The sequence below is a fragment of the Pleurodeles waltl genome, chromosome 4_1 (assembly GCF_031143425.1).
Source record: "Pleurodeles waltl isolate 20211129_DDA chromosome 4_1, aPleWal1.hap1.20221129, whole genome shotgun sequence".
NCBI classification, from domain to species: domain Eukaryota; kingdom Metazoa; phylum Chordata; class Amphibia; order Caudata; family Salamandridae; genus Pleurodeles; species Pleurodeles waltl.
In genome coordinates this window covers 480,858,529-480,882,480 of record NC_090442.1, presented here as the reverse complement: position 1 = coordinate 480,882,480, position 23,952 = coordinate 480,858,529, and the positions used below count along the sequence as shown (strand labels likewise).

At 43.5% G+C, this 23,952-nt stretch overlaps 1 protein-coding gene across 1 annotated transcript in view; it reads left to right on the top strand.

The window, feature by feature from the left end:
- Positions 1-23,952, top strand: part of PTPRQ (protein tyrosine phosphatase receptor type Q) — a 1,423,303-nt gene that overhangs the window by 1,327,129 nt on the left and 72,222 nt on the right. The window contains exon 60 of the mRNA XM_069227528.1: positions 2,188-2,336. Coding sequence (XP_069083629.1) covers positions 2,188-2,336 — 149 coding nt within the window. The remainder of the gene's footprint in view (positions 1-2,187; positions 2,337-23,952) is intronic.

Sequence of the window (23,952 nt, the reverse complement as noted above, 5' to 3'; positions counted from 1 at the left end):
GACATGGTGGTGGTTGTGTTGTGGGTGGGGGTGGGTGTTGTCTGCGTAAGCGTGCAGTGTAGGGTGCTTGCTTGGGTGGGGGTATTTGGTGTGTGTGATGGTTGGTTGTGGTGTTTGTGTGTAGTCCTGATGTGTGTATTGTGTTGTACTTGCAGATGTGTGGTGTGTGCTGATTGTGAAGTGTATATGTGCCTATGGTGTACAAGTGCTTATTCGTTTTGGATCCTTGGTATCAGTGAATGTCGTTTTTGTAGCAAAGGATTGTGGGTTATGTGGGGGTGTGTTATATAGTGCAGTGAGTAGGTGTGTCTGGTGTGTGTATGTGTGTCAGGTGTAGGGTATTTGAATGTTGTGTGGTCTTCTGTCTGAGGTGAGTGCACGTGTGGTTCACTCCACCAATGGTTTTCCGTCATGGAAGGATCAATTTGGTGATTTTTGGCTCGTAATGTGGTGGGTGGAAAGTTGTCGAGCTGGCAGTGGTGCGGTGGAACCGCCTCTTTCCCATCCTCCCGTGTTCTGGCGGTTTCAGGTTTTAGGCTGTATTTTGGTGGTCTTTACTGCTTGTCTCTTAACTCGCCGTCGGATGACCCCCAACATGGCGGTCTTTACCGCCATAGATGTAATGAGGCCGCAAGTGTTCAGAACGCTTCTGGACCAGTGCTGCTGAAAGGACTCCTGCTCCGCTTGTCTCCTGCTCTGAAGGACTGCTGCCCTGCTGACCTGTGCTGTGCTGTCCTCTGGCCTCGGTGAGAAGACCTGGATCTGCATATCTGAACCCTGGGCCCCAAAGTGACTTCAAGGGCTGGTTGGATCGCCTCCTGATCAGAAGCATGAGAGACATAACAGGCTTCCAACAACCATGAGCCCAGCACCTGGACTCTGCCATCTGTGAGTCCTGCTCTCCCAAGAGTTGCCACCCCAGTCCTCAACCCTCAGAAGTGGGTCTAAACTGCTACACCCAGCTCTGGTCCTCATTGGAGCTCTTCAGGACTCCACATCTACAACCAAGCAATGTGGACAAATTTGGAAATTATAAGATCACTTTTAGTATTATATATGGGTATTTCTGGACATTTTAATATGGTGCTGACACTTGCATAATGCAGGGCAGTCATGTAGTCTGATAGTCCTCTTTTTATCTCAATTTGTATGCTGGGTGTGGTATATAGTTGATGTGTCAGATACTCTCAAATGTTACGTGATCAAGGCTACGGCTGAAACGCGTTGTTCTGGGAGGAAGCATTGGTGAATAAAGCATTTTGGACTTCCACTTGGTGTCCGGGAACTCCCTGTATGTAACAGGCAATATATATATATATATATATATGTATATATATATATATATATGTGTGTGTACATATATATTTTATCTGATAGAGACTTCTAGCTGCAGAATCCTTACCTTAGAATTTCCTGGCTTTAGCTTGGAATCCGGATCCTTTGCTGAGCAATACCCTTGCAAACACTGTCGGGCAGCATCGTTCATATCCACATGATGTTTTTATTTTCAAGGCAGGTATATGTGCAGTTAAATATAGTAAACCTATACATACATATGTATAGTTCATTCTGCGATACTTTGGCTGTCGATATGCTTGCTATGGTATTTTTATAACATGATATTTAAAGCTTGATATTGTGGTACTATGCAAGGCCAGACATGAAGAAATCTTGTAAAAGTGCATGAGAGCTATAGTAGAACAATGGCATGTTCTGAGATTAGAAATTATGATAAATGTAATCAGATGTGCCGGACTTCATTTACCTGTCAATGCTTTCTAGGCATGATAATTGATAATGTACCAGGAGGTGGTAACCCGATGAGGCTTGAGAGCATATATCACGCTAGCTTGTAGTGCTGAGATAGTGGTATGAGAGCATATATGGCACAAGTTTGTGGTGCATTAGGTCATAGGTGGCAAATACACAGTTAAAGTAACAACTCAGTGTAAAGGCAAGTATCACTTTCTCTTTGGAAAAGGCTTGCAATGAAAGGATGCCATTCAACTTTTTGAAGAACGTCCCAGGAATTTTAGTTTCCAAAATGATTGTTTGTTAAGAGTTTGCAACTGGCAGTCTATGCAATCAGTGGTTACTCTATACTTGTCTAATCATGCACTGCATATTGTTTTAATGTAACAGTTGAGGTCAGTGACACTGACTCCTTACTCTCTTTACTTTTCCCAGCATGGAGATTTTATGATAGTGCATCAGTGTAACTTTACCTCATGGCCGGAGCATGGCGTGCCAGAAAGTGCAACACCATTAATACATTTTGTAAAGCTAATAAGAGCAAACAGGCCACATGAAAACACTCCCATCGTAGTGCACTGCAGGTAAGTGTGTGTATTTACCAATGTCTCGTTATTCTAGTTAGTGGACGTATGTGGTGAGCATGCTGTGGAAATGATTGTTAAAAGATCAGATGATGGATGGAATGTTGAACAATGCAAGCATTCACATCCAGTTACAGATCTGGGTTTAATCCATTGTTTTTTTGCTCACCACGCCACCTCAGTTTGGACCCAGCCGTATGCAAATCAGTCTTGACCCTGCTTCCTACAGGAACAGTCAAGCCCGAACTGCCAGGCCAAGTTCTCCCTGGACCGGAAACAAGCATCCTCAGATCAGTCTCAGGGTACCACCCTTCATCAGCCAGGTTAGCTTGAATCGAGTGGCACAGTGAGGGCTGTACCCACATCTTGGCATACCCTTCCCACTTAGGGCGACAAAAGAACACATGATTGATGGAATCCTGAACAGTGCAAACTTTCACCCCCAGTCACAGACCTGCGTATAATCCATCGATGCTTTGCTCACCATGCCACCCCAGTTTGGACCTGGCCATATGCAAATCAGTCTTGAATCTGCTCCCTATGGGAACAGTCTAGCCTGAACCGCCAGGCCAATGATTGTGGCACTATAAATACAAACATGTGTCTACAAAATATGTTTATTTTGGGGTAAATCCCCATAAACACAAACATAGATTATTACATTCATCACAAATTGATAATAGTGATCAAGCATTAAATATTTAAATTATAAAAACATATACACAATCAGAATCAGAATATTACAGTATAAAAACCTATTAGGGTCAAGAACATTTTGGATTAAAGTAGATATGGCCATTATGCCTAAATTTGAACATTAGTAGTTACCAAGTGGCCTTAAGAATCCTAGGATCAGACAAAAGCAGATTGGTAGGTTTTGGAATGAACACAGTAATATTCTCCGCTTGGTCATTAAGGAAGCATCTAATTTCTACATGTTCAACCAAAAATAAGGGAGAAGGTACAATTGCAGCCCTGGTATGACTGTTAAAAGATCCGATTTACTGTTCAGTCTTGGGTCATTTCCGAGTTTTGTAAAACTTTTTTTGCTTTTATTTTGAATTGGATATGATCTAATCACATCATTGCATAATTGCATAAGAGTACCAATAAAGTATAAAAAAGAAAAAAGCAAGAAACGGATGAGCAACATAACACATGCGAGAAATCATACAAGGCATACAGTAACAAGAAAATAAAATGGCAAACCTCAACAATCAAAGATAACAGCACAGATATGTTGTAGGTGTTTAATGTCATTAATGCCCTTAGCCTTCAAAATAGCAGATTTGAGTTAAAAAAATCTGGCAGAAGAGTGCCAACCACTTGATAACCTTGGGAGCTGAGGGATGTATCCAGGATCTCCTGATACGTAATTGGTCAGTGATGATTGCAATAGATATCACTGCAATTAATCTAGAACTAAAATCAGTTTTGTCAGCCAGGGTAACCTCTTTGACAGATAGCTGAAGACCATGTTCAAGGTGAAAAGAAAGAAGCTGTTAAGGGTTAAGGACGAGCTTGCTTCACCAATGGCTGCTTGGGTTCATCTTTCTCACTGTTCGTCTATAGCAGGCAGCAGAGAGGGGATCACAGAACACGGCCAGTTGCCGGCTGTGCACCAAGCCTAGCAACCACTGCACCAGGCCTGGTAACAGGGCAGAGTTGGTCACGTACGCCTTTGCCCATGGGAAGGAAACATGGAGCCTGGTGAAGAAACTACTCCTGGCTAAACACCTACATTTTTTGAAGCTCATGAACTCGCATACAGCCCCCTGCATAGATGGACCCCCTCCTACAGCGATACACACGTCAACATTTGGGAACTTCCCAGAAAAACAGGTTTTGCTGCATGGAGAACTTTTTGTTTGTTAATTGCCTAGTTATTTATACAGTGCTGTTTTTTAAATTCTTGGCATATGCAGTGCATGGGGGAAATTAAGGGCCAGATGTATCATTATTACCAATAGCGATTACCAAATTCTGATTTTTTTTTGTGAATCGCAATCGAGTAATTGCTATTGGAATGTATGAAACTCCAGGAGTTTCATATGGTCATTCGCAAGGACTCGCAAATGGAACTACCTCATTAATATTCATGAGGTAGGTCGCAATTTGCGACCTATTGCGAATGGCTATCATCACTGAGATGGTGGCCTGCTGGGTTCAGCAGACCACCATGTCTGTGATTGCTTTTAAATAAACTAATCTTTTTTTTTGTTTTTTTTAAATGCAGCCCATTTTCCTGAAAGGAAAAGGGGATGCATTTAAAAACGAAAAATGAAAAGTTTTCTTTTAATTTTTTAAGACTAGGCAGTGGTCGTGGGACCACTGCCTGCTCTTAAAAAATGTTTTCACATGCATTCACAAAGTGCTCTTAGGGACCCCTTCCATTTTGCGAATGGGTTATCACCAATTTGAAATTGGTGGTAACTGCGATTATTTTGCGACTGCATTCATGATCACAAAACAATCACACATACCTCTGCGATTCGGTATTAGGAAGGGATGCCCTTGACATGCCCTTTCCCAATACTGAATCAGTATGTAGGCGCAAATCCAATTTGTGATTCAGTAACATGTTACCGAAACGCAAATTGGATTTGATACAAATCAAAATGCATTTTTGCGATCGCAAAAATGTTTGATACATCTGGCCTAAGTAAATAGCCCAGGAAAAGATATGCAGGCATAGAACCCTTGTATGCTGGAACCAAGGTGTTGACAAGTCAGAGATATGCCAAGAAACGTGTCGACAGGGAGAAACATAAATATTTTGGTGCAAGATGACTTTGGTGATACAGCCATTCTTCATGCAACGGCGAATGGAATTTCTCAACTTATCTGAATTCTGAGGGGGCATTTTCTTCTAAAATCCTTAGAATAGTTTCCATGTGAATGTTCAGCATGTGAGCTGTAACTAAAGAGAATCTGAAGAATAGTCCAGAGGCCTCCTGCCTCTCTGCGTCCCGTTAAACTAACAGTCCAACACTGCGACTGGGAAGGCGATGCAGACATACAGCTTACGCCTTCCTCCTGTTTGTAACTCATCAGGTAGGAGAACTGTTATTGGGTCCGACCTGGACTGTGCAGGCTCAGAGGAACAATACTAACTTTTGGAGATTGCCCAGTGTTAGACCCCTGACAACAGCTATCTGAATGTGCTCAATAGAAGCATTACTACTCCAGGAATATGTGGTGTGTAGGGTGGCTTCAAGGGTTGCACTTTAATTGTAGCTTTTGAAAAAAAGACCCTTTCCCTGTGAGTATCAACCACGTCAGTCACAGCAAGCATGTATTAGTAAGATTAGCATTAAATGTAATTGCTGTGCTTGCTCTCACAGATGAGAGTGCAACAGTGATGAAAAGTATCCTTCCTGGGCATCACACCATAAACAGTGGTGTGCCTGGAGCACGCGCACTGAAGGGTTGTCAAAAATCAATCCATAACGTGCAAACTTCACAGGGTTCTTCCTTTCATTGGAGCCAGTTAGTGAAGTTGTGAAGAAAAATAAAATCAGTTTCCCTGCACAACGTTGTCCATCAGCAGGGAGCGTGGAAGAGAAACCGCAGGGAAGGTAAGTCACAGGTGGAGGGACATGGCATAACTTGTGCTTTCTGTCCCTGTCATAGTAATAATTGGCCGTATTATGTCTTCACTGCTCTTCGCTGCCATCCACAAGGCTCATGACTGTCATCCCACTGCCCACTCTCCCCCTCCTGAGAATTCTGCAACATTCTGTGGAATTTTAATGCAATTCCACAGAATTCTGTGGAATTACACTCTGCCAATTCCACCCAGACCTAATGGTTAGTAACCCATTTACAGATTTTCTGGGGTATAATGTAGCATTCAAATAGTTTAAATTGTGGGAGCTTTAGACTGACAGAGAGCAGAGCGATTGATAGTGTCAAAAGCACCAGGGTGAATATCCAATGTGAGCCAGGTACTCAGTTTGAAAGTCAACATAAACTGATCATCAGCTGTATAAGCACTGAAGATCTGGTACAGTGCCCTGATCAACAGCTTGCCTGATGTGGTTTATAAATAGGACAAAATATCAGAATCCTCCGGGGCTGCAAAATATGCATGATTATGCAGAAAGAAGTCATGTATCTGTAGGCACTTGTAAAAAGACTGCTGCGGGAGGTCATACGCCATTTGTAGAATTGAGAATGAACAAAACTCATTGAGATCGAAGACCTGTCTGACTATATTTAACCATTGGTAATACCACACCTTAGCCATGGGATCATGGAAGATAGTGAAATTTAAGATTCCCTATATGATTTCCTCCCAGATTCTTTGGTAATCTTGACCGACCAGCTTAAAATAGTTAGGGTCTGAAAGTCTGCAGAGAAAAAACTAGGCCTAAGGGTGAGTTCACAGAGTTCCACTCTGCAGAATTCCGTGGAGTTGATTAAAAACTCAGTGGAATTCCCCAGATGTGGAGTTCTGTGACCCGCGGAGTCCTGAATGCACCTGATCTCAGAAGCGCTAAGCAGGGTCAGGCCCTGCTCAGCGCTTCCGAGATCAGACACATTCAGGAGAGGGCTGTTGGCAGTGAAAGCTGCTGTTTCAGGCCTCTTGTGCACCAGCCTGTCCTGTGTGAAGTGTACACAGGGCAGGCTGGTGCACAAGAGGCCTGAAACTGCAGCTTTCTTTTGCTGCAACAAAAGCTGCCAGGCCTCTTGTGCACCGACCTGCCCCGTGTGCACTGCACACAGGACAGGCTGGTGCCTGGAAGGCCTGAAACTACAGCTTTCATTGCCTACAGCCCTGGCCTGAATTAAGCTCTGCCCTAAAAGCTGCCGTTTCAGTCCTTGTTTGTGCACCAGTTTGTACAAACAAGGAAAAAGAAGAGACGATGACTTACCTGGGTCTTCCAGGGGGTCCTCCTCTCCTCGTCATCCTCCTCAGTGGCCTGGCTCTCTGCCTCCCTCTGCCTCCTGCTCCTGGCTGCAGTGCGCACCAGGTGAGCTCCGCTCCGCTGGCAGGGCTAGAGGAGTTTTTAGATGAACTCCGCACAAGTTCCAAAAACTCTGTTAACTCTGCCAGCAGAGAGGAGCTCCCTGAACACCCCTAGAAAAAACTGAAATCAGGCCCTAGAGCCAATTGGTAACCCAGTACAGACAGGTCCGGATCCTGGTCCGTTAGCAGGTTCCTAGTACACCCTTCAAAGCAGACCAGAATTGAACCTTAAAATCAGGTAATTGAAAGCCCCCACTACTGTGTGGAAGTTTGAAGAGATGCCCCCACTACTGTGTGGAAGTTTGAAGAGATGAACGGCCATCCTAGTCCTCTTATAGCTCCAGATAAAGCTGCCAATTGCATCTTCAAGGCACTTGAAAAATGAGTCTGGGACCCAGAGTGGTACTGAGGGAAAAAGGTAAAGAATCTTTGGGAGAATGTTCATTTTAATGATATTGCAATGCCCTAATATGCTGATTGGAAGACGATTCCAAGATTGCATCTTAACTACAGCTGATTGTATTGAGGATTCAGAATTCATTTGAAAGATGGCATTAACCCTAGCACCCAGCCTGATTCCTTAATATGTGGCAATTGAAACTAGGCCCAGGATTGTGCTCTCCAATTAAAAGTTTAATAGAACATGGGTTTTAGTAAGATTAAGTTTATATCCAGACAGTGCTCCAAACCTTGTAGCCTCATTTGACATTTGATCAATAGCAGATATGGGATCTGTAGTATAAACAGTCAGTGCTTACAGGGACATCACCAGCATAAGCACTGACTTTGAACTCAATTTTGTTATATATAATAGGCCGAATCATGTGTTTAAAGATAAGGGATCTTAAGTAGGGCTTCATATAAAGGGCAAATGAAAGAGGATACAGCTGGCAGCCCTGGCGGGTGCCCCTAGAAATCTCAAATAATGGAGAGCTATGACCATCCAAGATCAGGCTAGGCATAAGGTTTCTATAGAGACATTGGACCCATGCTAAAAATATGCAGCAGAATACAAAAGCTTGCACTGTTGCCCATGCAAAATCCCATGTAAGCCAGTTGAAGGCCTTCTCAGTATCTAATAATATCATGCCGACCCTACTACCTATTTGCTCTGCAACATCAAACACAACAACGCTGTGTCTGAATGGCTGGTATCTCTGCCAGGTACAAAGCCATGCTGTTATGGTGAAATCAAATACTGAATCATAGGGGCCGATGAAAGGCTAACAACTTGGCAAAAATGTTCATGTCGGAATTAATCAGAGAGATAGGCCAGTATGACCCTCTTTCCTACAGGGGCTTCTCTTTCTTTAAAAAGGCAACACTATTAGTAAGATTCCAGGAGGCAGGGATTTCTCCACCGTTATCAATGTAGTCAGCTAGCCTCATAAATTCCAGAAGAAGAATCTTCTAAATGTTTTATAAAACTCCAAAGGAATGGTATCTTCCCCTGCTGCTTTCCCCTTTGGCAATGCTCTAGTTGCCACGTTGGTTTCCAAGATAGCGATATTTCCCTCCAGATATAAAACCTGATGTGGATAGAGGCAAGATAAGCATGCCCCCTGCAGATGTTCATTGATCCAAGGCTATCTGATTAGCTGTGGCTGGCCGTACATTTCCTTGTAAAAGTCACTAACCTATTTTGCTATGGCTTGGGAGCCATAATAAAGAATGCCACCATTGTCCACAGCACATTGTATTACGTTTCCTCTCTGAAATATGATGAGCTAACAGCCAGCTGATGTTCTCCCTATATTCATATTAGAGCACCTTGTTTTTATGATACTTAGCTGCGATCCTCTCCCTAAACCCCCGGTCCAATATACAGTGACATTCCATTAGCACAAGATGAATAGATACCTCCTCCGGGCTTTTACTTGAGACTTCTTGGGCATGCAGATATTGTAGCCTCTGTATTTGCTGATGCAGCTTAAACACCACCTTTTTCTCTAACTTGTCATTACCAAGCATGAACTGCCCATCATATGTATGCCTTCATTGTGTCCCAGACAATATTGGAGCTGAACCAGAATTCAAGGTTATAAAACCTCCCTAGGTAGGCCAGAAAAGCAAGTTCTATAAGCAGGGTTTTAAAAGAGAAAGCGGGGAGAACATAAAATGACGCCACTGCTTACCAGTATTGGGTAGCATCACCAAAACCATTTTGTGATCTGAGGTGATCTTGGGGCAGATCTCCATTTTAGCCGATTGAATTAGCCAAAGCCCAATAAAGATCAGATTGATTCTAGAATACTCCTTATGGGATGAAAAATAAAAGGTATAGCCAGGACTCGCAGGATACAGAGCCCTCCATAAATCAAATAAACCATGCATGTGAGTGACCACAAGAATAGATGCCCTTGTTTTGACCATGTGAGGCTGGGCGGTGTGATTACTAGTATCAATCATGCAACTCATTATACAGTGAAAGTCACCAACAAGTATAAGATCACCCACCCAGTCTGATAATTCTAGATTTAGTTCATTTAATAATCCTGGTTAGCCAGTGTTTGGGCCATATACAGTGCAGACAACAAGATTTTTATGGGAGATCAATAACTGGGTGATTGCCGACATGCCCTTAGAGTCAACAGCAGTTTTAAGAACTTTATAATCAAGATGTCCAGAGCAGATTACAGCAACTCTGTGGATAGAGTTAGATCGGATAGTACACATGACAATATTATAACTGAGCTGCCTCAGCAAAGACCGATCTTTAAAAGTAGCGTAGGTCTCAGTTAAGCACAACAGCTGAGACTTGTAAAGAGCTCTTTCCTCTCTGACCAGCCATTGCTTAAGAGGACTGTTAAAGCTTGCCACATTCCAGCATGTTAACTTGAGCTGAAACATTGTAGATACCTCTGAGCACATAGAATGTCCTACCAACACTTCTGAGAAATCCCAATAGTAAAGCTGATCACCCAATCAGAAACATCCTTGTGATCATTCAAACTCATTATTCATGACTCCCTCCCAAAGCCCAAAGGACCACACCTGTTAGAAATTAGGTCTCTAGTTGGCAGAGGTATTACACTGCCGAAGTAGAGACCACAATCATAGTCAGGGCAAGTCAAATAAAACCTTTAAACTAACCTGTACTCACCCGCTGTTAGCTTGGCACAGAGCAGGCAGGTTTAATTTAACAGGCAAATCGTAAATTATTTGTGTAACACACACACACCACAACACAATGAAAACACAAAAAGGACTCCACATAGGTTTGTAAATATAGAGAATATTTATCTGGGATGAATGACAACAAAAATCCAATCAGTAGACTAAGAGGTATTCATGTTTCAAGATTTCAAATGCAGTGCTTTAAACGGGGCTTGTCTTAGAAGTAGAAGTTTATTGTTTAGTTACTTAAAACCATAACAATATATACAATAAATGACAAATAGCAATCAAATTCATATTGCTGTCTTAGAAGTCGAAGCACATAAGTCAATTAAAACCCCACTGGGGCGGTATCGTAGATATGAGTAAAGTATATGCTTCCCGACAGCGACGAGCACCGTGCCAAAATGTTGGGACTGCTCAGGTCCAAGTTAGCAATTAATTGCACTGCAGGATCCGTGGGCTAGGACAAATGAAATATCTGGTTAGATGTTGGTGTCGCTGCTGAGAGTGGAGTCAGGTTCAGGCACAGCTCACAGGGCAGTTGAGGTTCAGGCATGTACAGCGCATCGCAGTTGTCGCGCCAACCGGGCAGGGCACCTCCTTCAGCAGTGCCTGTGGAGATTAACGAAGGTGTGTCCAGCCTGTTGGAGTTGCTCCCAGTGACACAATGGTCTCATCGGGTGCAGGTTGTAGTGAAGCTCCGCACTCGTTAGGGAAATATCAAAGAGAAATGGTCCACTTCTCCCAAAGCGGATTGGGTTTGAGCCGCTTATGAGGTCTATGTTGTCCCTGAGACCTTTTGGAAGTACAGGGAGCAAGACAGCAAACCCTTGTAGTCACTTTGGGGTAGTCCTTAGTTGCTTTTGGCAGGGTAGAAGTCAGCAGGCATTAGGGCAGCTAGGCAAAGCAGGGCATCAATTCCTAGGAACAGTCAGTCACAGCAAGGGGTAATCCTTTCAGCACAGCAACCTTTACTCCAGCAGAGTTTCCTTCGGGTCCGGAAGTGTACTGGTTTTACGGGGACAGAGCCCCAGTACTTACACTAAAACGTGTCTTTGATGTTGGGATGACTTAAAAGGATCCTTCTAAAGTTGCCCTTCAGGTCCCGCTTTCAACACAGCCCTGGCTCCAGACTATCAGTCAGGGACCATCAGCCCTTTGTGTGGGGGACAGCACTTCCCTCTCGAAGTGTAGGTGTGAGCTCCCCTCCACCCTTCCTTCCAGGAAGACCCATCTGTATGCAGATGAATGCAGACATAGTTGAGTGTCCTGTGATGTGAGTGTCTGGATGAAATGCACAAATATACCAGCCCAGACTAAAGTTGTATTGGAGACAGGCTGTCAGATACACAGAGCAGGGAGAGCAGAGAACTGCCCACTTTCTAGAAGTGGCATTTCCTAAATATTTATAATAAATCTAACTTTACCAATAATTACCATTTTATTATTACTGTTACAGTTATATGAAACATGATGCAGGTTCTCCTTTCTGATCAGGAATAATAAGCTTAAAAGTATATTAAGGAATTGGCAGCTGTGACCTAGGAGAGGAGCAAGTCTCACAGTAATGAAAAACAACTTTGGGAGTTTTTCATTACCAGGACGTGTAAGACCTAGGAGTATATGTCCTGCCTTTTACTTACATGGCACTCTGCCCCTTTGGCTACCTAGGCCCTTCCTTATGGGTAACATATGTAAAAAAAGAGCATTTTAAGGCCTGGCAAGAGGTTTTAAATGCAAGTCGGACTGGCAGTGGTACTACACAGAAAGGCTGTTCAATGGCAGACCTGAGACATGTCTAAGGGCTACTGAAGTGGGTGGCACAACCAGTGATGCAGGCTCACTAATAGCATTTAATTTACAGGCCCTTGGTATATGATATAAGGGACTTACAAGTAAATTAAATATGCCAGTTGTGGAAACACAAATGTTACCAAACACATGCACTTTAGCACTGGTTAGCAGTGGTAAGGTGCTTAGAGTCCTACAGCAAAAAGAAAGATACAGCTAGAAACAGAAGGTGAAAGGTAAAAGGTCTGTGGGAAGACCATCCTAAGGAGTGCCAGGTCTAACACCACTCAATTAGAAAGCCCTGAACATATATCATAATTAGGGCACAACCACTACCAAACATCACCCATGTGTCCGGGAAAAAAGAGCATACCTCCTCTATAGCTGTCAGCTGGATAGAGAGTTCTAGTGCACACCCAACCCTTGTACCCTGCCACTGAACCACCTACCCACAGGAAACAGAGAATAAGAGAACAAGGGCCCCTTCTTAGAAACATGGTCCTAGAAAAATGAGCCTAAATGAGCCAGCATGCCAAGACTGAAAAACCCCATCAGATACATACATCATTCAGCAGAGAAAAAAGGGGCAAACATTGAAAGCTTGGTCAAATTGGAATTGTCTGCCCCTGCCACTGACTGAGACTCAGTATAACATATCTGTGTTCGTCCATCCCTAATGATCTTGAGTCTGGCTGGCTCTTGAAGAAAGACTTGTGCCCTCGCAGCTCTCAGTAGATCGATCATCTGACGCAGCTTCCAGTGCCGATCCATTGCTAGCTTGCGAAGTTACGATCCTACAAATAGAGTTAGCGATTCAACAGAGATTGTGCTGAGGGTTGAATTTTTAAGTAGATCACTTGTCTTATTAAAAAATTACCCACATACATTAGTATTGTACAAGGATGGAGTTTGCTGACTTTGGTCACATCACAAGATAATAGTAAGCGGTGTGCACATTGTTTCTGACAGTCCATGTCCCAGTACGCTAGTAAGTAAGGCTTTTTCTAAATGCTGTTGAATCAATTTCTGGGTTTGATGCAAATGTTGATTGGTTTCTGACACAGCTGGAGTAAGAGAACTTTTTTGAGGAATTGTGATGGGCAAGGTGTCAGGATGATAGCCAAACAAACCAAAGAAGGGTGTAACGCCAGTAGAAGTGTAGAAGGAGTTGTTGTAGGCTAACTCAGCTAACCAGAGCATTGATGTCCAAGAATGAAGTGGTTTTTCAGCGTAAGCATGTAGGTATTGCTTCAAAGTCTGATTTAGTCTCTCCGTTTGACCATCTGTTAGAGGATGGTGGCTAGTAGATAGTGTAGATGTCACTTGGAGTGTTTTACACCTGTCTTCCAGAAGTTGGAGGCAAATTGCGACCCCCGATCGGAGAGGATCACTTTTGGCAGTCCATGATAGCGAACCACTCTATTCAGTAAGATAGTTGCCAGTTCACTAGAGGTGGGCAATTTCTTACAGGCAATGAAATGTCCATATTTCGTGAGACTATCTACTACCACCAGAATTACTGAATGCTGTTGAACCACTGGCAGACCAGTAATAAAGTCTAAAGAAATGTGCTCCCAGGGACGACTTGGGGTTGGGAGTGGGTGTAGCAACCCTTTCAGTTTTAGTACGAGCACAGACTTTGCAGTTGTTTACCATTGTTTTTACATCCTTTGTTAAGGTAGGCCACCAAAAATGCGCGTTGGATTAATTCAAGAGTTTTTGGAGTACCTGGGTGACCTGCCGTAGGTATCACATGCAACCAATGAAACACTATCTTGCGAAGTTTGGTAGTGGGGACAAACAAACGAGCGTCATGAAAGGGAAATCCTTGCTTGATTGACCTTTTGGGATCTGCTTGGGCCCACGTCTGCCATTTTTCAACAGTGAATTAATTGCGGATGTCTTCAAAGAAATCTCCTGTTTTTATGATACATAGGACCTTGTCAGGAGCAATGATAGCTCTGGAGGTTTGAACTGCAGGCAATGTGGTAGACTCTTGGCGGGACAAGGCGTCAGCTTTGCGATTATTTTTACCAGGCCGGAAGGTTACCACAAAATCAAACTCTGCAAAAAACAGCATCCAGCGTAATTGCCGAGGAGTCAAAAGTCTGGCGGAACTCATGAATTGAAGATTGCGATGATCAGTATATACTGTGACAATATATTTGGCACCCAACAAATGATGTCTCCATTCTTTAAAGGCATCACGAATCGCCAGAAGCTCTTTTTCAACAATGACATAGTTCTGTTCGGCTTCGTTCAACTTCCAAGACATGTAGGCTACAGGATGCAACCGACCAGTGTCTTTGTTTCGTTGTGACAAGACTGCTCCTATCGCCACATCTTAAGCATCAGCTTCCACTATGAAAGCTCGATCCGCATCTGGATGAGTCAAGACTGGGGCAGTGGAGAAAGCTTCTTTCAAAGTTGAAAAGGCTTGATCGGCTTCCGGGGACCATACAAATTTTTCTTTCTTTCTTAATAGCTTAGTAATTGGAGCCACTGTCTGGGAGAAATGATTTATGAACCTCCGGTAAAAATTTGCAAACCCCAGGAAACATTGTACATCACGAACAGTCTTTGGGGTGGGCCACTCCGATACGGCTTTTACTTTCTTTTCTGCCATCACCATACCTTGAGTGGTAAGGATAACCCCTAAAAACTCAACTGTGGTAACATGAAACTCACACTTGGTTAGATTGCAATATAAATGGTGTTTACGAAGGGCTGCCAGAATTTTCTTGACATATTGAACATGTTCATTTTCATTGTCTGAGTAGATCAAAATGTCATCAATGTAGACTATGGCACATATATTGAGGTACTCTCTAAGAACATCATTCAAGAAAAATTGAAATGCTGCTGGAGCATTGCATAGACCAAAAGGCATGACAGTGTATTCAAAAAGGCCATATCTTGTTTTGACCGCTGTTTTCGATTTGTCACCCTCTCTCATTCTGACCAAATGGTAAGCACCTTGAAGATCCAGCTTCGTGTAGATTTTTGCTTTCTTTACTTGTTCCAGCAAGACCAGAATTGGGGGCAAAGGTTATTTGTACTTGATGGTGATTTTGTTCAAATCCCTATAGTCGATACAAGCTCGAAGTTCTCCATTCGCCTTTGGAACAAAAAACAAAGGAGAAGCTGCAGGAGACTTAGAGGGGCGAATGAAACCATTCTCCAAGAATTGATCCAAGTATTTTCGCAAATGCTGATTTTCATGTTCTGACAGGCATATACACGACAGTTGGGAAGTATCGCACCTGGGACTAGATCAATTTGACAGTTATAAGATCTATGAGGAGGTAAGTTTTCTGCTTCTTTCTCATCAAATACATCTTCATAAGATGAATACTGTTTGGGCAACTGAACTTCTTTCTCTGCGGCAGTAGCTATGTAAGAGTTGCGAACTTCCTTTCGTTCTGCCCAATTAATCTCTGGATTGTGATGAGTTAACCATGGCAAGCCAAGAATAATCCCATACTGGGGAGCATGGATCACGTCAAGGATAAGTTTCTCTTTATGATTCTTTCTTTGATTTTTGTCTTCACAAATCACTGACAAGGGGACAGCCTGAAGAGTTACCGGTCCCCCGGTCAAGAGTTTTCCATCGACTGCCTAGATGATTTCTGGGGTCTTCTTTTCAATACATGGATCCCTCATGCACGAACCAATTGGGCGTCAACAAAGTTCCCGGTAGCCCCAGAATTGACTAGAGTCTTCTTGGAATAGGTATTTTTCTTAACCTGAACTCTTATTCCTAGTTTGAGATATCTGGATTGTGAAGGGTCCACGGTGACACCCAAGAGCAACCCTTCTCTGCAACTTGGGTGCTTTAGATTTTCTGACTCGACTGATGTATTGGCTGCAACCTTCTGAACTGGGCCTCGCTTGCTCTTTGTTTTGATTGGACAATCTTTGGCGAAATGACCTTTCCGCCCACAATAGACACATCTTGAGTCTCTGTTATCATGAACATGCCAAGAATGTTTTTTAGTCTTTTTACACGTTCCTTTTCATTCAGTTAAACGATGATCAAGCCTCAAGACAAGGTTTATTAATTCTTGACAGTCTGCAGGTTGCGAGTCGATTTGCGCTAGGATGTCTTTTAGCTCCTCTTTGAGTCCCCTGTAAAACAAGGCCGCTTGTTTTTCCTCAGGCCAGGATGTCTCAGCGACCAGCCAATTAAAGTTGGCTAAATATGACACTAAGTCCTGATTCCCTTGGTGTAAGTCTAATAATTCATGATCTGCTGACTGTGTTACAGTTCTACGATCGAAAACTCTCTCAAATTCACAAACAAAATGTATTCAGTTGTACAACAGGGGACTACTTTTACACACGAGAGGAATAGCCCAGGTAGCTGCATCTCCAAGACAGATATGACAACAAGAAAGACACTTTGTACTGGGCATCAGGAAAAGTATGTGGTCTGCAGGTGAAGTGTAGCTCCACTTGAACCAGGAAAGATTGTGCTTTCAAGGGGTCACCTGAGAAACGTTCTGAGGGAGCTAAAGGAATGGCTGAAGGAACATTGAGGGAAATGTTTGTCGGATTACCTCCAGAAGTCTGAGAAGAAGTACCTGGCCAAGACACACCTGTGGGACTTTGTTCCTTCTTCTCTACCTTATCCTGTAACTGACTCACTCTCTCAGCTAGGCTATTTGTCAAATCTTTTGATGATACTACTTCTGACTGGAGCTGGGTGATGGCCTTGACTAGTTCATCCAGTGTGGCCATGCTGAGAACATACACAAACCAGGAGGATTATAAGTCTCGGGCTCACTATTCTGTCAGAGTCACCAGATCCTTGGGGTCTGTGCACTTTCCCAACACTTTCACCACAAGACAGCTCCAAAACTCTGATTAGATTTGTCACAGAGTTTAAGAGAGTTCAAGTGGGGAAAAGGGGATTAGGAAGAGAACAGCTGGGAAGGAGACCTGTAGGAAGCAAAGGTTAAAACACACAACATCAAAATTACATCTCATGAAATCAGTACTATGCTATGACTCTAAGCATCATCATTCTGAAAACATGAACAACCTTAGAATAGTCTTAAAATGACTAGGCTTTTTAGATGACTGAATACCTGTGGAGGAAACAAAAGAAGTAGATAAAACTTTCAGATTCAAGTACTTTCGTTAGCATGAGAATCAGGAAACAATCTGAGTAATTTCTGAACCACCATATGAATCTTATTTTAAGAATACATATCAGGAACAAACAGCATTACATCTAGAACTCTGGTCTTTTTGTGTTCTCACAAAACATTAAAAAATGAATTGTGCACATTGCAGGTTTTTATATAAGTATTAAACACCATAGAAGGATTGTGCACCATGAAATCACACAACGTAGATTCAAGGAATAAATCATGCGACTTATCAACTCGAATACTACCAAGGAAATGCCTTAGAATGGTAGCGCACAGTAAATAACATTAATTAAGCACGATGAAAGAATCGTGCGTTGTGCCGATTCTTGTGCCACAATGAAAATCAAAGGTTAAGTCACTGGGAAGCGAATCGCGCGTCTTGCCGATTCGAATGCCACCATGAAACTGCCAAGGAAATGGTAGCGTACAATGAATATCGAGAATTACTCCCAAGGAAAGAATCGCGTGTGTTGCCGATTCGAATGCCACCATGAAACTGCCAAGGAAATGGTAGCGTACAATGAATATCAAGAATTACTCACAAGGAAAGAATTGCGCGTCTTGCCGATTCGAATGCGAGCATACAAATGCCATGAAAAATCCAAAACGCATAATTACACGCGCCAGAGCAAATTGTTTTAACATGAAGGATTAGGCCCAAGAATTCGAGCGTCTTCTATTACGGGGTCGGGGGCCCAGCCCAACCTCTGTCTTACCGCCCTGACTAAGGATCACCACTGTAGTATGAAGCGCAGAGACCTGGAAGGTCAAGGTAGGCCACCGGAAAAGGAGCTCAGGAAGTTGCTGCTGCTCTGCTCTGGGACCTCTGAATAGTGAGCACGTGGAGCTGGGCTGGCTGCCTTTTATAGAGTCTTGGCCCAGCCCACAACCACACCCAGGCATGCTGCAGAGAAAACTTCTAGAAGGCCCTGGAAAGGGACCACACCCTGACTCACTCTGAAAGCCTACAGCAATACATTGCAAATGAACAGTATTATTAAGCACCTTAAGAATGAATCTTCTGGATTGAATTCTGCAATGCAAAAGGTTAAACATTAACATATCAGTACAATGCATAAATTACATTATCTTGAGAGTGTTGGGTTTTTGCATTCTAGTCGCCCGTACAGCACGCACTGCCCTGGTGTTGACAGATTGCCAGTAGGAGAAACAGCCTCATGATTCTGACCATCACTAACAATACTCTTGTGACCAGGGAAACCCTGCTCCGATTAGTATTAGTTCTCCGGAGAGCCGGGGCTTTCTTTTTTTTTTAGCTGTAACCCACTGCTGCTGGGGGGGCTACAATTGGGAGTAACCTAGGATGGAGATGCAGACGGGTTACTCAGAATGGAGCAATGTGGTACTTCTCTTGACTCCCTCCGGGGATATTGGTCTGGCCGGCGACTAAGATTGGTTGATCATTTCTGTTCAGTGTAGTTGCGGAAAAGCCATTGACCTGACTGTGGGAATGAGAATCAGTAGAGAGTGCTCTTTGTACATCACTCCAGCCTCTTTTGCCGGAAAACACCGGCTGCTATGCCGTCTTGGAAGAGGAAAGGGCAATAATCTTTAGTATGCTGTTTTTAGGTCCCTTAACTCCCTCCAGGTTGGAAAGCTCAATGTGCTGTACCAGATTGCCACTTGGAGAACTAGTAGTTAAAGGAAAAATCGACCACAGTTACACTGTTACCTTGTATCACGGCAGCTGATGAGGTGGCTTAGACATTGTGGCAGATTGATAGGGAAGACAGTGGGAGAGGAACAGACAGGGGAGCTGAAACTGATGCACCAACCTCTACAGCATCCATCAGCAGATCAGCAATTGGTGGAGCTGCTGCGGGAGTTAATCTGTATTCCGAGCACTCATGAAGTGACAAACTAGTCCCTAAATCATCTGGAGCAGCTTCATAATTGGTTGGCCGACCTGAGATGCGGAGCTCCTCTCAACCTCAGTTCGAGAGCCATCCCCTGCTTGTGAAGAAGCAGCCATCATGAGCACCTACTCATTCTCCATAGGACAATCTCTGCTTGTGCCATGTCTGCCTACAGGGCAATCTATGGAGACAGATCGACCAGGGGCATGTGAGGATGCCTGGGAGCTCTCATAGGCAAATAAGGCTCATTGACAAGATACTCAACTCGAGTGGCGAGAAGAATAGACCAGTAAGTGCCGAAAGGAGCATTAAACAGTGGGTGGGAGCAGGGCCCAGGGGAGAGCAGAATCTCGGCAGTGTCAGCCCATCGCCATCTCCACCCACTCCTGAAAATTAATGAAAAAGGACCATTTAATGAGTTGTACATGGAGGCACTGAAGAACAAAATGTTCTTGACACTACTAGTTTTCAAACTATAATATTCTGCTTCTATTTTTATATATGTCTTTAATGTTTTTATTGTTTTTTTCCTTTTAATATTTAATACTTGATCACTGTATTAGTGCTAAATAGAATTATTTGTGTGTGTTTAAGCATGTGTTTGAACCTTACAACGAGGTACTTTTGTATGTATCTAATTGTTAAGCTCCACATGTCACTTACGGATCATATTGAAGCCCTCATTGAAACGTGCTGAATCAGCCAATCAAATCTTTTTCCGACAAGGAATATGTGAACTCAGACTCACAACCTATCAAAATAACACACTGAAGGAGAAGCAAGTCTTTGGTGCTCAATCTGTGTATGCCCATATGAATGTATTTTGAGGGACCACTTTCACCCGTAGCATTATGGTGGTGATCTCCATTTGATGAGTTTACAAGGGTAATACTCTGATGCAGCAATAATGCTACTGCGATTGAGAGGATTTGTGTTACCCTAGTATTTAAGGTTACAGCTATAACTGCAGTGAAATTCATTTTGTGGTGTCATTACCACTGTAAAACCTAAACACAATATGTCAGAAACCCTAAAGTCCAACCAGTGTTTAACCCCTTCCCTGCCAGGCCTTTTCCCCCTCAGGTGCCAAGCCTTTTTTTGGCTGTTTGGGGCAGTTCGCACTTAGTCCCTCAAAACTTTTTATCCACATAAGCTACCCATGCCAAATTTGTGCCCTTTTTTGCCAACATTGTAGGGATTCTAGAGGTACCCATACTTTGTGGGTTCCCCCGAAGGAGACCAAAAAATTAGCGATAATACAGCAAAAAAATCGTTTTTTTTTTAAACAAAATGGGAAAAAAGGGCTGCAGAAAAAGGCTTGTGTTTTTTTCCCCTGGAAACGGCATCAACTAAGGGTTTATAGTGCTAAAATCACCATCTTCCCAACTTTCAGGAACAGGCAGACTTAAATCAGAAAACCAAACTTTTCAACATAATTTTGGCATTTTACTAGGACATACCCTATTTTTACAATTTTTTGTGCTTTCAGCCTCCTTCCAGTTAGTGACAGAAATGGGTGTGAAACCAATGCTGGATCCTGGAAAGCTAAACATGTCTGCAAAGTAGACAAAATTATGAATTCATCAAGGGGTCATTTGTGTAGATCCTACAAGGGTTTCCTACAGAAAATAACAGCTGAAATGGAAACATATTGAAATTGAGGTGAAAAAAGCAGCCTTTTTTCTCCACGTTTTACTCTAACCTTTTCCTGTGATGTCAGATTTTTGATAGCAATATACTATTATGTCTGCTGGACTCTTCTGGTTGCGGGGAAATATATAGGGCTTGTAGGCTCATCAAGAACCCTAGGTACCCAAAGCCAATAAATGAGCTGCACCTGGCAATGGGTTTTCATTCTATACCAGGGATGCAGCAATTCATTTGCTGAAACATAAAGAGTGAAAAATAAGTATCAAGAAAACCTTTGTATTTCCAAAATGGGCACAATATAAGGTGTTGAGAAGCAGTAGTTATTTGCACATCTCTGAATTCCGGGGTGCCCATACTAGCATGTGAATTACAGGGCATTTCTCAAATAGATGTCTTTTTTACTCACTGTCTTACATTTGGATTTAAAAATGTAGAGAAAGGCAAGGATATAATAACACTTGTTTTGCTATTCTGTGTTCCCCCAGGTCTCCTGATAAAAATGGTATCTCACTTGTGTGAGTAGGCCTAGTGCTCGCGACAGGAAATGCCCCAAAACACAATATGGACACATCAAAATTTTTAAATACAAAACTACCTGTTTTTGCGGGGGCACCTGAGTTTTTGGTCGTGGGCTCAACAGCCATTTAGGGAAACCTACCAAACCCAGACTTTTCTGAAACTAGACACCCGAGGGAGTCCAGGGAGATGTGACTTGCGTGGATCCCACAATTTTTTCTTACCCAGAATCCTCAGCAAACCACAAATTTAGCTAAAAAATCTAATTGTTCCCACATTTCTGTGTGGGATCACCACAGCCGGACAAATTTCCTACCACCCAACCTTCCCCTCATTCTCCAAGTAAAGATTATACCTCACTTGTGCAGGTGGACCAAGTGCCTGTGACAGGGAAAAGCCAAAACATGTCAAAATTGAAGGGGAACCAAAGCGGGTCCAAAAGGGCAGATTGAAAAAAAAACATTTTTAGGCTGACAAGTGCAGCAGAATTTTTATTGGTATGGATGAGACAATGTTGGGTGGTAGGAATTTTGTGGATTCCTGCAGATTCCGGAAGGTTCCATCAAAAAACTGTGGGGAAAATGTGTGATTTCCATCAAAGTTGGAGGTTTGCAGGGCATTGTTTGTAAGAAAATGGTGCGGGGTGCATGTGAAGCACACCACCCTCGAATCAACCAAATGTTTAGTTTTCAGATGTGTCTAGGTCTTGTGGATTTTTCTATATGGCAGTGTCCCTAAGTCCAAAAAGTGCAGCCCTTACCATTCCAAGTGGGACGATTTTGAGAGTTAGCCAAGCTCTCATGGCCCAAATGTAAAACCAAAACCCAAAATAATCAAATGTCCTCTTGCTTACAATGGGATAAGATGTTTTAGTGTGCGGGGCGAGCTGAAAGACTGTTACCCCCGTCAGTTGGGGTGGGGGCATAACCAGGCTCATACTGGTTGGTAGCCACCACCCCACTATTTGTTTTTTAATTCCCCAGCATCTAGTAGACTTTCTGCCCCCCGGGGTGTGGATCAGGGGTAATTGCCCAATCTGCCCACTGGTGGGCAGAACAACTTCAGCCCCATTTATTTTGGGTGCGGGTATGGCCATAACACCACCCTTTTATTTTGAAAAAAAATCTTCCCTGGTCTCTGGTGGGCTTTCTGCTCCCCTTGGGGGCAAATGGGCCTTCCAAAAATAGGCCGATCTGCCCCCAAGGGGGTCATATATGGCCAACAGTAATGTGCCCCCATGGGGAGCGACCCTTGTCAAAGGGGCTGCCTCCCCAAACAAAACACACACATACACACACACCAATCCCTGGTGTCTAGTGGTTTCTGCTCCCCTTGGGGGCAGATTGGCCTAACAAAAATGGTCTGATCTGCCCTCGAGGGGGGCAGAAATGGCCTAAATACAATTTGCCCCTCAGGGGAGTGACCCTTGCCTAGGGGGTCACTCCTCATACATACAAACACAAAGTAAATACAAAATATACATATCTGTGGGCCACTCCCCTTAGGCATAAGTATTTAAAAAAAATCCCTGGTGTCTAGTGGTTTCTGCCCCATATTAGGCCGATCTGCCCCCAGGGGGGGCAGAAATGGCCTCAAAATAATGTGGCCCTCAGGGGAGTGACCCTTGCCTAAGGGGTCGCTCCCCACATATTAAAAAACAAAAAAACAAATTATCCCTGGTGTCTAGGGGTTTTCTGCCCCCCCCCGGGCAGATCGGCCTCATTACATTAGGCCGATCTGCCCCAGGGGGCAGAAATATCCTAAAAGACATTTGTCCCCTGGGGAGCTGCCCTTGCCCAAGGGGCCGCTCCCCTCATGACAATTACAATACTACAAAGAATTCCCTGGTGTCTAGTGGGCATTTCTCCATGCGATCAGGCAGCAGAAATGCTGAGAGAGACATGAAAGGAGAGGAAAGGCCTTTCCTTTCCTTTCATGCCTTTCTCTGCCCCTTCAGGGTTCAGAAAAAAAATGCAAAAGCATTTCTCTTCTGATCCAGCGCGGAGGGGCAGGTCTCTGATGAGGTCAGCGCGTCCGATCGTGCGCTGATGTCATCAGACGCCACGGGGGGAGGTGGAAGGGTAAGTGATTCCCCTTCCAACCTTGACCTGGGAGGGTGGGGGGGCCGGCCATTGAGGGGAGCTCTAGCGCTTCCCCCGAGTGCCGGTACACAGACGTAATGTTTACGTCCATGACACCTGAGAGGCGCAGCCATGGATGTAACCATTACATCCGGGGCGTACAAGGGGTTGACACAAAAATAGTAAGGAGCACAACAAAAGATAAAATGCAGTTGTCATTTGAAGGGACCAGCGCTATCACTAGAAAACAGTCAGTTGGAGCTACCAGGTAAAATTTAAATAAAACAACTTCGTATATACGCATTTTCTCTCAACACAAGTTGATGAAGCCTGATCACATGGGAGAAACATACTCTCCTTGAAAACATGTCCTTTATTGTAAAACAAATAAACAAATTGTTGACAAAGGTATCTTTCTGCTTCCAAATTATACTGGAGGGAGCATCAATAGAA